Source organism: Cladophialophora yegresii (assembly GCF_000585515.1).
Source record: "Cladophialophora yegresii CBS 114405 chromosome Unknown aczIN-supercont1.2, whole genome shotgun sequence".
Classification (NCBI taxonomy): Eukaryota; Fungi; Ascomycota; class Eurotiomycetes; order Chaetothyriales; family Herpotrichiellaceae; genus Cladophialophora; species Cladophialophora yegresii.
Window position 1 is genome coordinate 4,046,486 of NW_006913046.1, and position 15,552 is coordinate 4,062,037.

General features: G+C 53.7%; 5 protein-coding genes across 5 annotated transcripts; 1 reads left to right on the plus strand and 4 right to left on the minus strand.

Annotated features, from left to right (window-relative positions):
* Positions 1-774: 774 nt before the first annotated feature.
* Positions 775-1,106, minus strand: A1O7_03376 (uncharacterized protein; the record flags this gene model as incomplete). Its single annotated transcript, XM_007757396.1, has 2 exons — positions 775-1,005; positions 1,044-1,106. 2 exons carry the CDS (start codon positions 1,104-1,106, stop codon positions 775-777), a joined length of 294 nt encoding a protein of 97 aa, XP_007755586.1.
* A 6,454-nt stretch (positions 1,107-7,560) lies between these two features.
* Positions 7,561-9,073, minus strand: A1O7_03377 (fumarate hydratase, mitochondrial; the record flags this gene model as incomplete). Its single annotated transcript, XM_007757397.1, has 3 exons — positions 7,561-7,747; positions 7,798-8,815; positions 8,872-9,073. 3 exons carry the CDS (start codon positions 9,071-9,073, stop codon positions 7,561-7,563), a joined length of 1,407 nt encoding a protein of 468 aa, XP_007755587.1.
* Positions 9,074-9,748: 675 nt separating this feature from the next.
* On the minus strand, positions 9,749-10,950 carry A1O7_03378 (uncharacterized protein; the record flags this gene model as incomplete). The annotated part of the gene is made up of 2 exons (XM_007757398.1): positions 9,749-9,933; positions 9,987-10,950. The coding sequence occupies 2 exons, from the start codon at positions 10,948-10,950 to the stop codon at positions 9,749-9,751; spliced, it is 1,149 nt and encodes a 382-aa protein (XP_007755588.1).
* Positions 10,951-12,031: 1,081 nt separating this feature from the next.
* Positions 12,032-12,439, minus strand: A1O7_03379 (uncharacterized protein; the record flags this gene model as incomplete). The annotated part of the gene is made up of 1 exon (XM_007757399.1): positions 12,032-12,439. One exon carries the CDS (start codon positions 12,437-12,439, stop codon positions 12,032-12,034), a length of 408 nt encoding a protein of 135 aa, XP_007755589.1.
* A 1,117-nt stretch (positions 12,440-13,556) lies between these two features.
* A1O7_03380 (uncharacterized protein) lies at positions 13,557-14,326 on the plus strand (the record flags this gene model as incomplete). Its single annotated transcript, XM_007757400.1, has 3 exons — positions 13,557-13,641; positions 13,815-13,899; positions 14,008-14,326. The coding sequence occupies 3 exons, from the start codon at positions 13,557-13,559 to the stop codon at positions 14,324-14,326; spliced, it is 489 nt and encodes a 162-aa protein (XP_007755590.1).
* Positions 14,327-15,552: the final 1,226 nt, after the last annotated feature.

Genomic DNA, 15,552 nt, shown 5'->3' on the forward strand with positions numbered 1-15,552 from the left:
TATCTCCAGAGTACTTGCCTGATGGGTACCGATGGCAAGCAGACCAAGCGTGCGAACGTAGCAGGACCCCTCTTGTTCACGGAAAGATCCAGCCAGGATCAACGAAAGAGTATATAAGCTCCCGCCGCCAGCGGACGGCCCCTGCCCAGGAGAGAAGTCCATTCCAGGTGGCTTCATTGACGTCTACCATTTGTGTACATCGCCCAGTATTTCCATCCGCAGAAGAAGAACTGACCAGTATTTGAAACATTCGAGACAGACGACCCTGCCCGCTAGTGGCCGGGAAAAGCTTGCGTTGCTCTTTGATGGCAACTGGGTTTGACGTCGCCCTTGCGGATGAATCCGATAAACGCTCTGTGCTGTGCCAAACGAATACCCTTGTCGCGAAACAGACCGAACATCACTCTCAGTTGCTTTGAGTGTTCTTCGAGCGTCTTAGAGAAGATGAGCATGTCAGCGATATATGCTTTGGCTTTCCGCGGCGGTCCCACAAAAAGTCACTCATCTGGCGTCGAACGTGCTTTGTCGGGATTCTTGTAGCTCCTCACTGCTGTATCAAACCTCTCCAATATTCCCGCTATCGCGACGAGAGAGACGAGTGATCCCGTTGTTGACATAGCGCGCATGCCAAGCGGTCCTCCATCACCGGTAAACTGGGCGTCCTTCTTCTAGGCCGCAGATTTCCAATCTCTCAACACTGGCCCCGCGGCAACAGGCAGCCAGCTAGCAGGGAACCATGGCACCATTCCGGTGGGGGACGGCTGCAGCGCACCTTCAATGGAAGGAGAAGGCTCTCCCCATGAAATCTTTGCTGACCAGTTGCTCAAGAAGGATACTCTCCAGGGTCGTCATCTTGACGTTGTCAAGTATCAACGTCCTGGTGTATCGGTGAAAGAGGCTATGGTCTCCATTGTCGATGTACTCGTCGCAGACCTTCCACTTCTTCATGTACTCCACTCTCTGCTCCTCCATGTGACCTTTTCTTCTTCTTCCGCGCGCAAGCTGCTGTGGCAGAGAGTTTTGGAGGTGTATCAGCCACTTACCAGACCCTTCTCTGCCAGGCCATGCTCGATCGTGCCGTGATGGGGAACCGGACCCATACCCATACCGTGATGCAGATCTAGCGCATCCAGATCAGGAGGACTAAGGATTATTAAATTCCCCGAGATTCCCTATTCCACAGTTGGAATGATCGCATTGTGCAGCCTTCGTGAACCAAAGGAGGAGTATAACACGCGGTGTAAAATGCCCAGAACGCGGAGCATCAACCGCTCTGCCCGTGCCTATCCCTATCCCTTGGAGAAAGCTGACACCCAATGCGTTTGTCCGGTTCAGTAACTCGCCCCTTTAGTTCGATACGATTGAGTTCACCATGAGAGTCTCCAGCTGGGATGGAGGGTGGTGTGATCCAGGGAGAAGTCTCTCAGAGTTGGCCATTTCGGAAGAGTCAGACGTGCTCTGTCCGAAGCCGACTTTGTGGCTAGAAGGGCCACAACGCTCCACTGAGACCGTCGGTCGCTAGCTCTACTACGTCCACCACGTCGTCAGCATAATGAGGAAGACAAGCTGTACGGGAGGCAGTTCTGTAAGGAAACGCCAGCATGTGACATTTCGCTTTCAGGTCCAACAGAAGAACCCCCGCCGACGGTGACATAGTCCTGATCATGGTCAAGGACCCGCCGCACCGGCGGTTCGCGAACGTGTTCATGACTATAATGACGTCCATCAACATGGACATGTCCATGATGTACCACTGAGGTGTGTTCCGGTCGCTGCATCTCATCTTCCGTAGTATATATCGTCCGTATAGTCGTGGCGATCTTATCTGGCGTTGACCAAAGGTGAGGGGATGTGTTGTCAGCACGGACTGACTGGTGGTTGGCCTCACTGGGAGTGCGGACAGTAGCATCAGCCAACCGCCGGTACGATAGTCTCGACCCACAAGCCCAGCATAATCCGTCGAACCATTCCCTCTGTAAGATGGTGGTAAGCTTGTCGCGCTTATCGCCTTTAGGTCCGTCTTTTCCACTCTTCGCCGCCTCGGCCAACAGTCGCTTGTCTAAGCGGTTCGCGAATTTCTCTCGGCCCAGTCTGCTCTCGCACAATGCTCGCTCAAGCGGTGCATTGCCATACAACAGTTGAAAGACATTGGCGGACTTCCAATTGCAGTTACCCCTGGGTACGTTTGGTGTGCCAGGAGTACTCGGCATCTTTCTTCCTCGCTGACTAGAGGCTTGCTGAATATCTTCATACGCCCAGCGTTCACCAGTTCCAGGACGTAGTCACAAATAAGGGTGCAAGCTTCTTCTCTCTCGACCGAGTATGCTTATTGGTGAGAACCTGCTCGAATGTATTCATGAGGGTACCGCAAGGCAGATTGCGGCTGCCGAGAGTCCAACAGTAAAGTTTCGCTCGAATGCAGGATCCATTTGCGCGTTTATAGCATCCGTCCGGTCATTTGCCCAAGTCCGGGCTCACCATGCCCGACAGAGGAAACATTCCTGAACGGGGAACGGGATGTGCCTAACACAACACATAGTCTCCCAGCGTCGGGCGTCTGTCCAGGCCTTGCAAACCTCGAAGGCAGCCACCACTCGATGTTGTCTTCTTGCAGACGTACTGCAGCCCGACAGCGGAAGGTAGCTGCTGCGGTCTGACCCGAAAAACCAAAGCCATGAAGCAGCCGTACTAAAGTATGGACTGGTAGGTCCGAGGCGAACAAGCATTCGGTGCATTCAGAGACAATTTCCAGGAAGCGCGAAAGATAAACACACCGTCGGCTGTAGATGGCTGTAGTAGGTCGTTTCGATCAACTGATCAGCTAAGTCTCGTAACCAATCACTTAGCCATCGGCCGAAATCTTTTGATTCCTTCACTTGCGATTTTTTGGAGAGCGTGACCACCAGGATCAGCAGGACCAGAAGGACCAGAAGGACCAGGGGTCCGAGACAAGGTGGAGTCATGAGCCTTGTGTTTAGCGGCAGAAGAAGGGAGCGTGCCAGTGGTTGTTGATAGGGCAAAGGATACGAGGATGGGCTTTCAAAGGCAGAGTCGGGGCGTGGCCAACTCTGGGAAGCAGCTGGCGTCGCCATGCCGAAACCTGTAACGACAGCCCAAGGGACAGGGACATGGAACATCGGATATGCGGACAGGTGTTCTGCTCGAATGTTCCTCAAACAGCTGGATCCCCGTGGACCGAGAGCCAGCGCACGGCGTGATCTCAATGCTGGGTTTTGGAGTGCGAATAAGTCTCGTGTGTCGAGTGATGTGATGCGATGCTAATCCGGAGATGTGTGGTGGGTGTTGTGGAGTTCCACTGTTCCACAGCCCAGTTCTTCGTCGATACAGACAAAGATCGGGACTCTGTAAGACGTGGTAAGAAAGAGGAGGAACGGGGAGAGACCATGAGCGACTCGAATCCGAACGACGACGCGTAACGACCGTCTGCGACGTGATAGCCCAGGTAAGAGAGTGAGTTGCTGTAGGCGGACTGCACCCCACCACCAGGAGGGTCGAAATGTGTGTTGGGACCTGATGCATCCTCCTGACAGTCAAGATCCTCTGCTTAAAGTCGACCATGTCTGGGTGTCAGCGAATATCTATTAGTACGAACAGTGGGGATAGGTGTACGCAAGACCCGCAGTTCACCGTCCGTGGTTACCGTCTTGCGCTTCCCGACTTCAACGTAGAGTTTAGGTTGGGAAGGATGCCGTCCATGAAGCCGCAAAACGACGACGAACCCACCTTTCCTCGTCGCTCATGGTAGGTAGACCAGCAAGAGAGGCCCATTGGCGCGCTCCGCATGGGAATGTCATGGCTGCGACCACATCTCCCAGTAGACGATATATACAGTATGGTCGCCCATCCAGCCGGTTTGACGGCAGTAAAGGCACAGTGGCTCTGCAGCAGAAGGAAGCTCCTGTTTCCTCCACTCTTTTCATGGCGTGGCCACCTTCGTACGCACGATCCAGGAGAAACGGACAATTCGTCGTCGGTGGCGACTTTCCCCCTTAAAGCGGGGCGCATAGTCTTGACGGAGTTGCCTCGAATGGTGAATTGCTGGACCGACGCCGTGCTCGGTCAACGCCGCGATATAGACGACGAAGTGGCGTTTTAAGACGTCGACGTCTGGTTTTATTGCATTGGGGAGGCGACAGAGAGATTCCAAGGTCGGGAAGCTGTTGCCTGCAAGGATGTCTGCGATAGAGTGCTGCAGTATATAGTGAAATCTGAGTAGAGCGCTTTGTCAACGGTACTATCACTTCGGTGCACATACATATATTGTATGGATATCGGCTCGAGAACGCGGTCGTCGAACGATGGGCTTCCAGCCTCTGACTGTACATGACAAGCCATAGATTAGTTAGTTGTGATTCACAGCCGGTCTTGCGCAGCTTCGCAGACCAGAGAGTGAACGGGGAGGTAGCGTCCATTGGATGGAGCGGTTCTTCCGTGATTCCTGTTATCCACGGGAGGAGAATGAGATTACCTTCACCAGAGGAACAAGTGGCCAAGTACCCGCGACAACTTTCACACCAACCATTTCGCGGTAAGCTGGGACATCCTCGAGCATACTCTTTCGTCTGGGGAATTGTGCGAAGAGGGCGAACTCAGCTTGTCCAAGTTGTCCAGGACTTCTTCGTCGTCAACCCCGTCGCAGCAGGTGAGAGGTAATACTTACAAGCGGACAACAACGAGGTCGGGATCGGAGCTCGAAAGAACGCCGCCCGGGAACGCCCGCACATTCCCGCGCGCTCATTAGCATCTCGCACTGCGTCTCGTTTGAAACCACTCAACAATGGCAGCCGGAGACGACAAGCGTCTGAGCGTGTGGCATGATTTCGCGCCGCCCTAGGCTTGAAGCGCTTCCAAGCACCGCCGGTAGTATGCTCGACAGCCTGAAGTCGAGGACTCCATGAGCGTGTGGTGCCGACAGCCGCACCAAGGAGAAAGGGCATCCCACAGCCCTCGAGTACTGGGCATTTCAATGACGACCGGACCCTTTCGTTCAAGGTCCTCAACGCACAGTGAGTGAGAAAATATCAGTTAGCGACGGAAACCGTGACGTCGAACACATTTCACAGCAAAGCGGAACTCCGATGCCGCAGCATGCCCCTGCCCTAGAACAGGAAACAGACGACAGTACAGTGGTGCAAGAAGAGCCCTTCTCGAGTATCTGTCCAACTGTGTCTCTCGCCACCGTGTGAACCGGGCGTCATGACATCCTCTTACTCATCTTCAGTTGCTTCGGGAGCGGCGTAGGAGGCAACGGCAGAAGCCGCGTGCACTTCTCTCGCGATTGCTGTACGACCGCTCGGAGTGTAGTCTCTTCAGCACGCTCAGGAGTCGGAGCATAGCGCATGGATGCAGTGGACTCGTTGCCAGACGCCGAAATCGGTTTCATTGCTATTGCAGGGTTGTCGGCATTCGTCATTGCCAACTCCAGCTTTCTGACTCCGCAGTCGATGAACCAACTTGCAAGAAGAAGCGAAGGAGTCTCGCACAGACAAGAGGCAGCCCCCGTGACACGATGTGTCGAATACTGGACGTAGCCTCGCACAGACAGGAGGCAGCCCCCGTGACACGAGGTGTCAAATGCTGGACGTGTAAATGGTAAGAATTTTCTCCGTCCAAAGAGACGTTCTGCTGAAAAGGCGATCCGAGCTCTAAGCCACATGTGTCTCGCACAGACAAGAGGCAGCCACCGTGACACGATGTGACGAATACTGGGTCGCCTGTCTGCTCGAAGAGACATACCGACGACAACGCGACACAAGCACCAAGCCACATGTGGCGTCGTAGAGATTCTCGCGCGGTACTCGTACTTGACCCAGGCAAGACAGACCACAGCCGCATCGCTCCATGGTTTAGCCTTGTCTTCACTGCAGCATGGGCGTGTTAGCTGTAACCGAGAAGTACCCGATACACACAAGACAGGCCACAGCCGTGCCATTGGTGGCTTCTGCACTCTCGCAAACGAAGCAGTCCAAGCCCAAGCGGTCTTGAAGACGGCCCTTGCGTTACCCGTATGGAACATCGGCAGCAACAGGGCACCCTTCCAGACGACTTGCCAAGCTCACTCCTGCAACAAGACTACAGGCGCAGTCTGCAGCCGAGCTGTAAAGAAAGGTGCACGAGCTTCGAGTCGTGTCGACATAAACGTGGCGGAACTTCGAGTCGTGTCCAGGGAAACGGTGCCGGGGCTTCAAGTCGTCTCAACGGTCCCAGCGTACAGGGTCCGGCTTCAGAATTGTCAGACATTTCGAATGAGTCTGTTGAAGGCAGTGTCCAGTGCTCAGCTCCGGAAATGTCAGACATTTCGAATGAGTCTGTTGAAGGGAGTGTCCAGTGCCCGGCTGTGGAAATGTCAGACATGTCTAATGAACTGGTCGAAGGAGAAGCCTATCGCTGGGTATTTGCGCATGAGTCAGATTTGATGGCGAGATGGGAGAGCGTGGCAGTTCGCTCCGGAAAGTGTCCAAATGCTCCAGAGCGACGTCGATCCGAGTCTGCTCCGGCTTCCCGAACTTGTCCAAGCTGTTACAGGAACCTGCTGGCTGGTGAGCTCGAGCTGATCCGAGCGCGTCTGCTTGACAGCGACCATCATCTGCTGCGTACGCGGCCTGAGCGTCGTGATGGTGATCACCTGCTGGGATACGCGCTCCGCGGGGGTTCGAGTAACTCCCCAATCCGGCTCCTGACGACGAGTCGGAATCGGGTGTGGTATTTCTAATGCTAGCACTCTAGTAACATCGTGCCTGTGTCTGTGATCTGCTGCGTGTATTCGAGGCCCGAACTGACACAATTCGACTCTTTCGGCATCCGAAGCTGTCAACTCCCAAACAGCTCGGGAGTAGCTGCAGATTGGACACGTCCGTGTGCGCAGTTTCGTGCCAAAGACCCTACTGCTCACAACATAACGGGGAGACTCGACGGGATGGATGGAAAAGGATCCGCAGCAGTCGTCAGATCTCTATTCAGAGGTGGAATGTGAGCTCACAGTATGTCGGGGTAGAAGGAACTTTGACCGACTCCACGATGTCTGTACTGGAGATGTTCTGGGTGCTGAGGTATGGGTCGTCGGCCTTCAAACACACGCCGCTCGTGTATATATATGTATGATATCTCTGTGGAATGGTAGGGTAGAGTCGCATGACAAGCAGAGCAAAACGTAACAGGAGAAGGGCAGGAGATGGTACTCTGAACAAAAAAACGGACAATGAATGCTAGGGACAGGAGAGTGGGAATAGGGTACTTATATAGTCCAGAGGCGAGAAGGCACATCACCTGCGAGTGGGGAGGCTCGGAATGCAAACAGTCGCACAGGTGTCATGGCAGACGTACTGACTCTGAGCATCGTGAATTCTGAAATGGTGTGATGATGTTTCGAGACAGGGGTTCGAGTACTGTACATTTCGTTCAGGCTACGAGGACCTCGACGACTCGACCCCGGCTAAAGTGACTGTACAAAGCATGAGTCACGACCACCAGACTGTTCCAGGGTGATGATCTCGTATGGATCAGTGACTTTACCAGTTCCACGTCCACCAAAATGCCTTTTCACTTTTTCTCAGATGGCGCAAGCATGAGTTCGGGTCGAACATATTTGTCAAAGTCCTCCTCGGACAGTGCCTTCAGCTCCATCGCTGACTCCTTCAGAGTTAATCCTTTCTTGTGAGCATTCTTTGCGACCTTGGATGCCATGTCATAGCCGATGACAGGGTTCAGGCAGGTGACGAGCATGAGACTAGACGAAAATTCAATACAGCCCAGATGACTCAAGAACGTGTTGCTTACCTTTCGTGCAGAAGAGTGCTGATTCGCTTCTCATCGGCCTGCAGACCCTCGACCAGGTGCTCTACAAAACCATTCATTGCATCTGACAAAATCCTGGTGCTGTGAAGCAGGTTTCTGATCATGAGGGGCTTGAAGACATTCAATTCGAATTGGCCGCTCAAGCCACCAACGGTAGCCGCGGTGTGGTTACCCATGACCTGAGCAGCGACCATAGTCATAGCTTCACATTGCGTTGGATTAACCTTCCCGGGCATGATACTGCTGCCTGGCTCGTTCTCGGGGAGGACCAATTCTCCGAGACCACATCGAGGACCGGATCCAAGGTACCGAATATCGTTGGCGATCTTAAAGAGACTGACTGCAAGAGTGTTCAAGGTACCGGAGGCCTCGACAATACTGTCATGGGCAGCCAGAACCTCGAACTTGTTGGGAGCCGTCACGAACTCGGTGCCTGTCAGCTTGGTCACCTCTTCGGCAATGCCCTCGGCGAAACCCTTGAATGTGTTCAAGCCAGTACCAACAGCGGTACCACCTTGAGCCAATTGCCGCAAATGTGGAAGATTAGACTGTATTCTTTCCAAGTTCCGGTCAAGCTGAGCAACGTAGCCGCTGAACTCCTGACCGAGGGTCAGAGGCGTGGCGTCCTGCAAATGCGTCCGGCCGATTTTGATAATCTTGTCAAAGGCTTCCACCTTCTTTTGCAAAGCGTCCCTCAAGTTTGTCACAGCAGGGATAAGTCTCTGCTCGAAGTCGAGAACAGCCGCAATATGCATAACCGTAGGGAAGGAATCGTTAGAACTGGCAGACATGTTGACGTGGTCATTCGGATGGACAGGCTTCTTGCTGCCCATCTGCCCGCCGAGGATCTCAATGGCACGGTTTGAAATGACCTCGTTGGCATTCATGTTGGACTGAGTGCCGGAGCCGGTCTGCCAAACGACGAGGGGGAAGTGGTCGATCAAGGTAAGATCTGCCACCTCGGCGGCCGCTTTCTGGATGGCTTCACCGACCTTGGGATCTGCCTCTCAAAGTCAGTACCGCGGACCGGTCAAAAGGCAGCGCTAGGAAGCATACCCAGGCCATATTTCATGTTCACAGTCGCCGCAGCTCCTTTCAGAATCCCAAATGCGCGGACCACGCCTTCCGGCATTCGATCTTGAGGCTGATTGATCTTGAAGTTCCCCAGGGACCTCTGCGTCTGCGCACCCCAGTACTTGTCTGAGGGGACCTCGATAGGTCCAAACGCATCCGTCTCCGTTCGTGTGGAAGCGGCCATGACTGCGGTGCTGCTGAACGCTCGATAGGAGTTCGACGGAGCTCGGAGTGATATTGAGCTGGCCCTTCGTAAGGTCTGAGAGGGGCAGGAAGAGAATGTTCGCGAGGAAGAAGCTTTCAGACAACTACTCCGCACTGCTGTACGAGTCAAGAGCTTTGATGAAGACGCTGCGGCCTTCACAGTGACCGAAGCCCGTCCCAGCATGTTGCTCCGTTTGTGGACTGGAGAGTGTAGACGCTACCGAGTCAAGCAGAATTCTGGGCTATATGACCTCTCCTCAATCAGGGAACGACGGAGAGCTACTATTTCACAATGGCTCTCTGGGCGAATGGAATAATACATCAGAGGAAGCAATTAGTCGGGGAACTGTTGTCGACACGTTTGATTGGCGGACGACGATCACCGCGTGTGGCTTCCGACCGACCGGATCGAGCTCACCGCCGCGCCGACATGTTCCGACATGGAACGTTCCTCGTCGCAGTCAGGCTCCTTGTTTTCCCGAGAGAGAAGTCGGGTCTACCGATGTAATTACTGTGCTCGCTATATCTAGGTATGTATGCAATTCCATTTCCAGCTCAGGTGTTATCCTGTCACGCAGGCGCTGATGAAGACCGGGTATCTCAAGAACAGAAGCGCCAAACAAAATCTTCCGTCACCTCCGACAGGCGTGAAGACTTAAGCCGTGCCTTCAACGGTCTTAACGGCGTTGCCAATCATGAAGTCCTTGGCTTTGGCCATCTTGACCAGGAAACTGGGCAGCTTCCAGCCAAAGGCGATGCCAACGCCACCCTGAGAGCCGATGGGGACGAACTGCATGTCGCTTTGGATTTTCTTGTAGATCTTGTTGGTTCGCGGACCACCTGAGGTTGGGTCAGCCATGGGTCACGACAATGTAAATTTGGGCGCATCATACCTTTGCCCTGCAGATCTAACTTGATACTTTCCAGGATGGCTGGTGTCGCAAATTTAACGTCAACGACAGAACCGTCCGAGTAGCTGCCGACCGTGCCAATGACATAGACGCCAGTGACACCTGGCACATCCAGGCGGAGAGTGTGAGGATCCGTCTTGACCCTCTGCTTGTCGTCGAGCCACTCCTGCGGCACGAATTTGCTGTTGGGTTTGTCGCCAGTGGCCTCGATGTACACGTCGACTGTTTTCGTCTCCCCGTTGCTCAGTTTCAATACCTCCTTGCCATTCTCGGTAGTGTGCTCGGTGACGCGCAGGTTGTCGTGGATGACCTTGACTCCCATCTTCTCGAGCCTCTGTTGCGCCTCGGCACCCATCTTCTTGTTGTGAAGTCTCGTGAGCAGGCCTGTAGAGCCCGACAGCAGTGTGATATCCTTCTTGTTCCCATAGACCTCGCCCAGCTCACCGGCTGTCTCGACGCCGGCCGCGCCACCACCGGCGATCAGAATGGTCTGCGCGTCGGGTAGTTTCTGGTGGATTTCGTGGATGGCTTGCTTCAAGGGCTCGGAGCCGTCTGTGATGGTCCACAGATGAGTTGCGAACGTTGTGCCGGACGCAATGACAAGGGAGTCATAGTGGATAGCGTCGTTAGAACTGGTTTGAACAGTCTTGGTTGAGGAATCAATCGCGGTGGCGTATGCCTTGATGAATTGGTATTGTTCTGGCGAGTACGCTTTGAAGCCGGGGGCGATTGGGATCAGGGCTTTCTCGAGGGGCAGCGAGTTCGGGTTTCCGATCACCCTGGGAGCCCCGATCTTCCAGAAGAACTCTTCATTAGGGGCAATCTGAACGACTTTGTACGACTCCTTCCCATTTGGCAATTGCGGGAAGACACTCTTCAGGAGACCGTGCGCAACAGCCAGTCCACCGAAGGAGGCGCCAATTATGACAACGGTGTGTGTAGACATGGTACCGGTCAAGAAGTATTGGCTGACAAAGTCTCAATTACGGTGCGCAGGGAGTCAAAGGAAGATAGGTGGAGGTGAGACCGATGGCTGGAGGAGCGCAGCCGGACAATGTATTTATGTCTTCGGTCGAGACAGGGGTGTCCGTAGTGGCTGTCGAGCTGATGTCTCGGTGTGGTGCGTATGGTCCCGGGGCTGAAGATGCAAGATGTAAGACAATTTTCAATTTCCCTACAGGACGGCGAGCCGACGTATATAAGTCTACACTCAGGCCTGATGCAGGCGAAGTCAGCTCACCAGCAACCTTCTACCTCGTGAAATCCGGCTACCGCGCCGGCTGACAAAAGATTCTGTCTGCGTCAAGACTTCAACAATCGCAATTTATCGATCACTGGGGTGGCTTGCCAGGCGCGATTTCAGGGCGCGCTTCCTATTGGCTCTTTTTGCTGTTCAGTCTCGCTAGTGAGTCCCCATTTGGCCATTGCTCGTCGAAAGGCACGTGAAAATGGCGTGGAACTCTCTCTCGGTCGAGTCGACGACCGCAGCCAACCGACGATTCCCACGTGACCATCACCTACTCAAGGCTCTCGGTCGAGAGACGGGTTTCCCACAGCTTCTTCTAATAACATCCGTCCTGGGCGAGTACTGCTCTTGTGGTCTGCTGCAATTGCGCCGTGTGTGTCCATTCGGCGCAACCCATCCCTACTTGCATTCTTCCATTACGCCGTATTCGTAAAGAGATACGATCAGCTAGAAGTCACCAGCCCATCATTTACGCAAAGTATGACCAGGACGGAGTAAACGAGCATCAAATACCCCAACTCAGGCTCCGTCTTAGTCTATCGGTACCTACGTTGGATATACAGGGTAGGACGTTTTTGCACATTCAAAGCCAACGGACTCGGCACATGCAGAAAATCTCGTTAACACTACTCAAACACCTGTTGCTGAGTCACACTGATCAAAAAGATATTGGGTATCAATCGCGAAATTCAACTCCTCCAGCTACCTTCTCATTCATCTCCTGACCGTGGTGATCGATCTTGATTAGACATGTCGTACTGATAAGGATCCACCTCTTCACCTATGGATGGGGGAACCATCCAATGCTGCGACGCCAAGCGCTAACTCGGTCTTTCTTGTTGAGAGTCTCAGGGTGCTCAAGTGCAACAGCCTCAGCCTCAGTACTTGTTCGCGGTTGCTCAACAGGAGCAGGCGTGGCGTCTGTAGGCTCAGTTACAGAGGCAGAGGTTGTCGCAGCTTCGGCGTCGGGCACGGCGACTGAATTCTTCCTGGACTCGAGACCCTGGGTGACAATGCTGTGTCGTCTGGTGGACTTGCTCTCGCGGCGGCCGTTGCGAGTGAAGTGCTTGCGGTAGAACTCGGAATGCTTGATCAGCCATGGTTCAAGCCAAGACTCGGCGGCGTAAGGTCGGTTGCCAGTGCCAGCGGGCTGGTCCATAAGGACTTGGCCATTAAATGCTTCAGCCATGGAGATGATTGGTTTGTGATTTGAGGGTTGTTGACGTCTGATTTATTAGGTAGGATTGTGTTGTTTGTTCCTGAGTTGGTTCGTCCTCTTGATTTCGCTCAGGGGTTGAAACGTCAGATGTGAATGCTGGAATAGTGCCTGTCGAGGCGATCACTTCGCCCATACTTATGGTCTCGTGCTGACCGCCGAGGGGCTCGAGCTCAGGCGCGAAAAACATCGCAATGACGTCGACCTTGCCATGTGTGTGAAGGTCATATGGCTCAGACATTAAGCAATCGGAAGGTTTCTTACCGCGAACCGATGATCTAAAAGTCGGGGGAATAGTCAGCAATACAACCCAGTGGACCAGTCAGCATGCAACGAGTGTCAAGACGCCAGGCTGAAGGGCAAGGGGGCGGTCGTATGGTCCCTCTGACTGCTTGCAATAGTACGGAGTAGGTGGGTGGCCTCGTTGCTAGATGCTTCCAGCAGCGGAAGTCGTCGGATGCACACCCGTATCCAGGAATGAGTAAGAGTGCCAACCTCAGCATTACGAGGTTCAGACATCTGTAACCGACGGCCTAATGAGTCCAGCGCATGAGACGAAATCACGCAACGAAGGTCCGTACGCCCTGTATTCTCATCCTCACTTGGTGCCAATTGCACCTGCATCCGAGGATGCGAAAGTCGCGAGGTTGATTAGAATGGGGCATCATTGCTCTGGCAAAGGGCCTGCTCAGGCAGGCTTCTTCGGGTTAATTAGATCCTGTGACATATGATTGTCACAACAGTACAGCACAACTGGCGGGCTACTTCCATGCGTGCGTGCTGCAGCGACTGTGTACTGTGTAAAGAGTAGCAGTAGTGTGTAGAGAGAGCTGCCTGATGAGTGTGAGAGTGTAAGACCCAAGGGACGCGTTGTGGACGCGTGGAAAATGCCGCGGTTGACGTCATTTCGCACTTTCCCTTCTTGGGACTTCTACCTACAGAGTTGGAATTTCACGAAAACACCGGACAGTCCGCCGCAGTGCGCATCAGTAACTGCTGCTCTTCCACCTCATTGCATCAGTATATTCTACCTCTTCGTTCCCGTTGACCAGCTTCCAGGCGGTGCAAAGCATATTTGATGCAGGCTGGGATGTCAAATAATGACGCAGTCCTCGAAGGCGGCCAGCCTCTGTCAAGAACTGCTGGGCTCGTGCTGGTCATGAATACGCCGAAAGGTAGGCCTGACTGAGCAAATGGAGACGTGTTTGTCCTGAAAGGTGCAGCGCTAGCCCAAATGACAGTGTTTCTGATCCCATGCATCTTGACCCTGACCTGACCTGACGTGTGCGCTCTTCAATCATTCTAGGACGAGGTGTCTTTGCAACTAAGCACATCTCCAGGGGTACAGTAGTGGAAGTCAGTCCTGTGCTGATCTTCCCCGAAGATGAAGTCGAGAAGCACGTTCAGCATACTGTTTTGCAGCATTACACTTAGTGAGTACCCAGCAGACGCAGTGGAAAACGAGCACACTGACTGTCCGCGGATCATATCCGACATCTGCTCTCCTCATCACCATATCGCTTACTGTTACTTGTCGATAGCTACTGGCCATCCGAATCCGGCCGCAGCATGACCCAAGCCCTCGCCCTCGGTCTGGGATCCATGTTCAACCACTCTACCCGGGATCAGAATGTCGGGTGGATACGCAACACAGAGACCGAAGTGATCGTCTACACCACGCTCAGGGACATCAAAGCTGGAGAAGAGTTGTGTATCTCATATGGAAGTGCTAGGCTTTGGTTTCCCGACGCCGACGCACAGGCGAACACCAGCGAGGGGTTGGGAGATGACAACGACGATACTGGCGGATCAACGTTGGCAGAGCTTGATCTGAGTGGCTTGAGCAAGATGGACATCTGAGGCATGCCGACAGAGCACGACCGTGATCGTCATAGCTCGCCAGAAAGACATTGACAGCCGCTTCTGCAGATTGTCGTAACCGCCGTGGCGATGACTTTCCAACCCTGCAGCGTCTCAAACAACCTCTCAACACATCAAACTTACCGGTGCTTCAGAGGTTCCTCCAAACCAGCCTACCCCAGGCTTCAAGGAGGGTTCTTGGAATGCGCCATGCTCAACAGCTTTACGGAGGCGGCGAGTTTCACAGGGGCTTGCTGGACTCCCACCAGGATTGTCTCCGCAACATAACGACATCGGTCCTGTGTTCGGACTGATAATTCCCCCGTCCGGCCCGCTCAGGCAGTCTTGTCATCCTAGCCCTCCGGACCCGGTGGTCTTTTTACATGGTAAATCCTTTTGGTTCGGAGCTTGGGGGTCAATCTAGCTCAGGCTGACTAAGAAAATACGTCGCATATGCGAGCGAGAGCCTCGGCATAGCATAGGTAAAGTACAGTTCAGGCCCGGTGAGCTCAGACCCCGACTCGAATTTCCATTCATCTAGCATATGTATGTACACGGTACCTGAGGGCTGCTCTCTGAGCTTGCTGAATACCTTCCACCGAGTCCAGCCGTCTTACTACGAGTGATTGTATCCATTCCCAGCATTCTCCACTGTACTTGCTTTTACCTTTCCCTTACCCCACCATGCGTCCCAGAGCCATGTATTCAGATCCCCATCTTCCGCTACCATATCGAGTCAAGGCATTATTGCAACAGCGGAGGTCCGGGCAAAATGCCTCGCCCAGTGGTGGAAAAAACGAACACGCCACAGCACTCTGGATGTATGGCGCGGCCTCGACCCATTTGGCTGAGCACAAACAGCAACGACCGGCGTGAGGTCGGAGGAGAGGCATGTTTCTCTTGTCGACTCTTCGACTTCTCACAATAATAAGCTTCAAAGTCAGGTCGAGGCAAGCCGATGTCACGAGATTGCACATCACCGGAAGAAGAACCAGAGCCTCGCTCGCCCGGCCGGTTCTCATACATTCATACTCTGTGAACAGCACGAATCCGTCTCTCGCATGCGAGTCACTTTACCCAATGACCCAGGGGTCTGTAAGGCATCGGCGGTCTGGGATGACCAATGGTCCAGTCGACGTGCGTGGCAATACCGGCGACTTCGAACATGACAAAAGGTCTCGTTCGTGCAACTAATGGTCGACAGCCAGGCAGTCAGGCAAACCAAT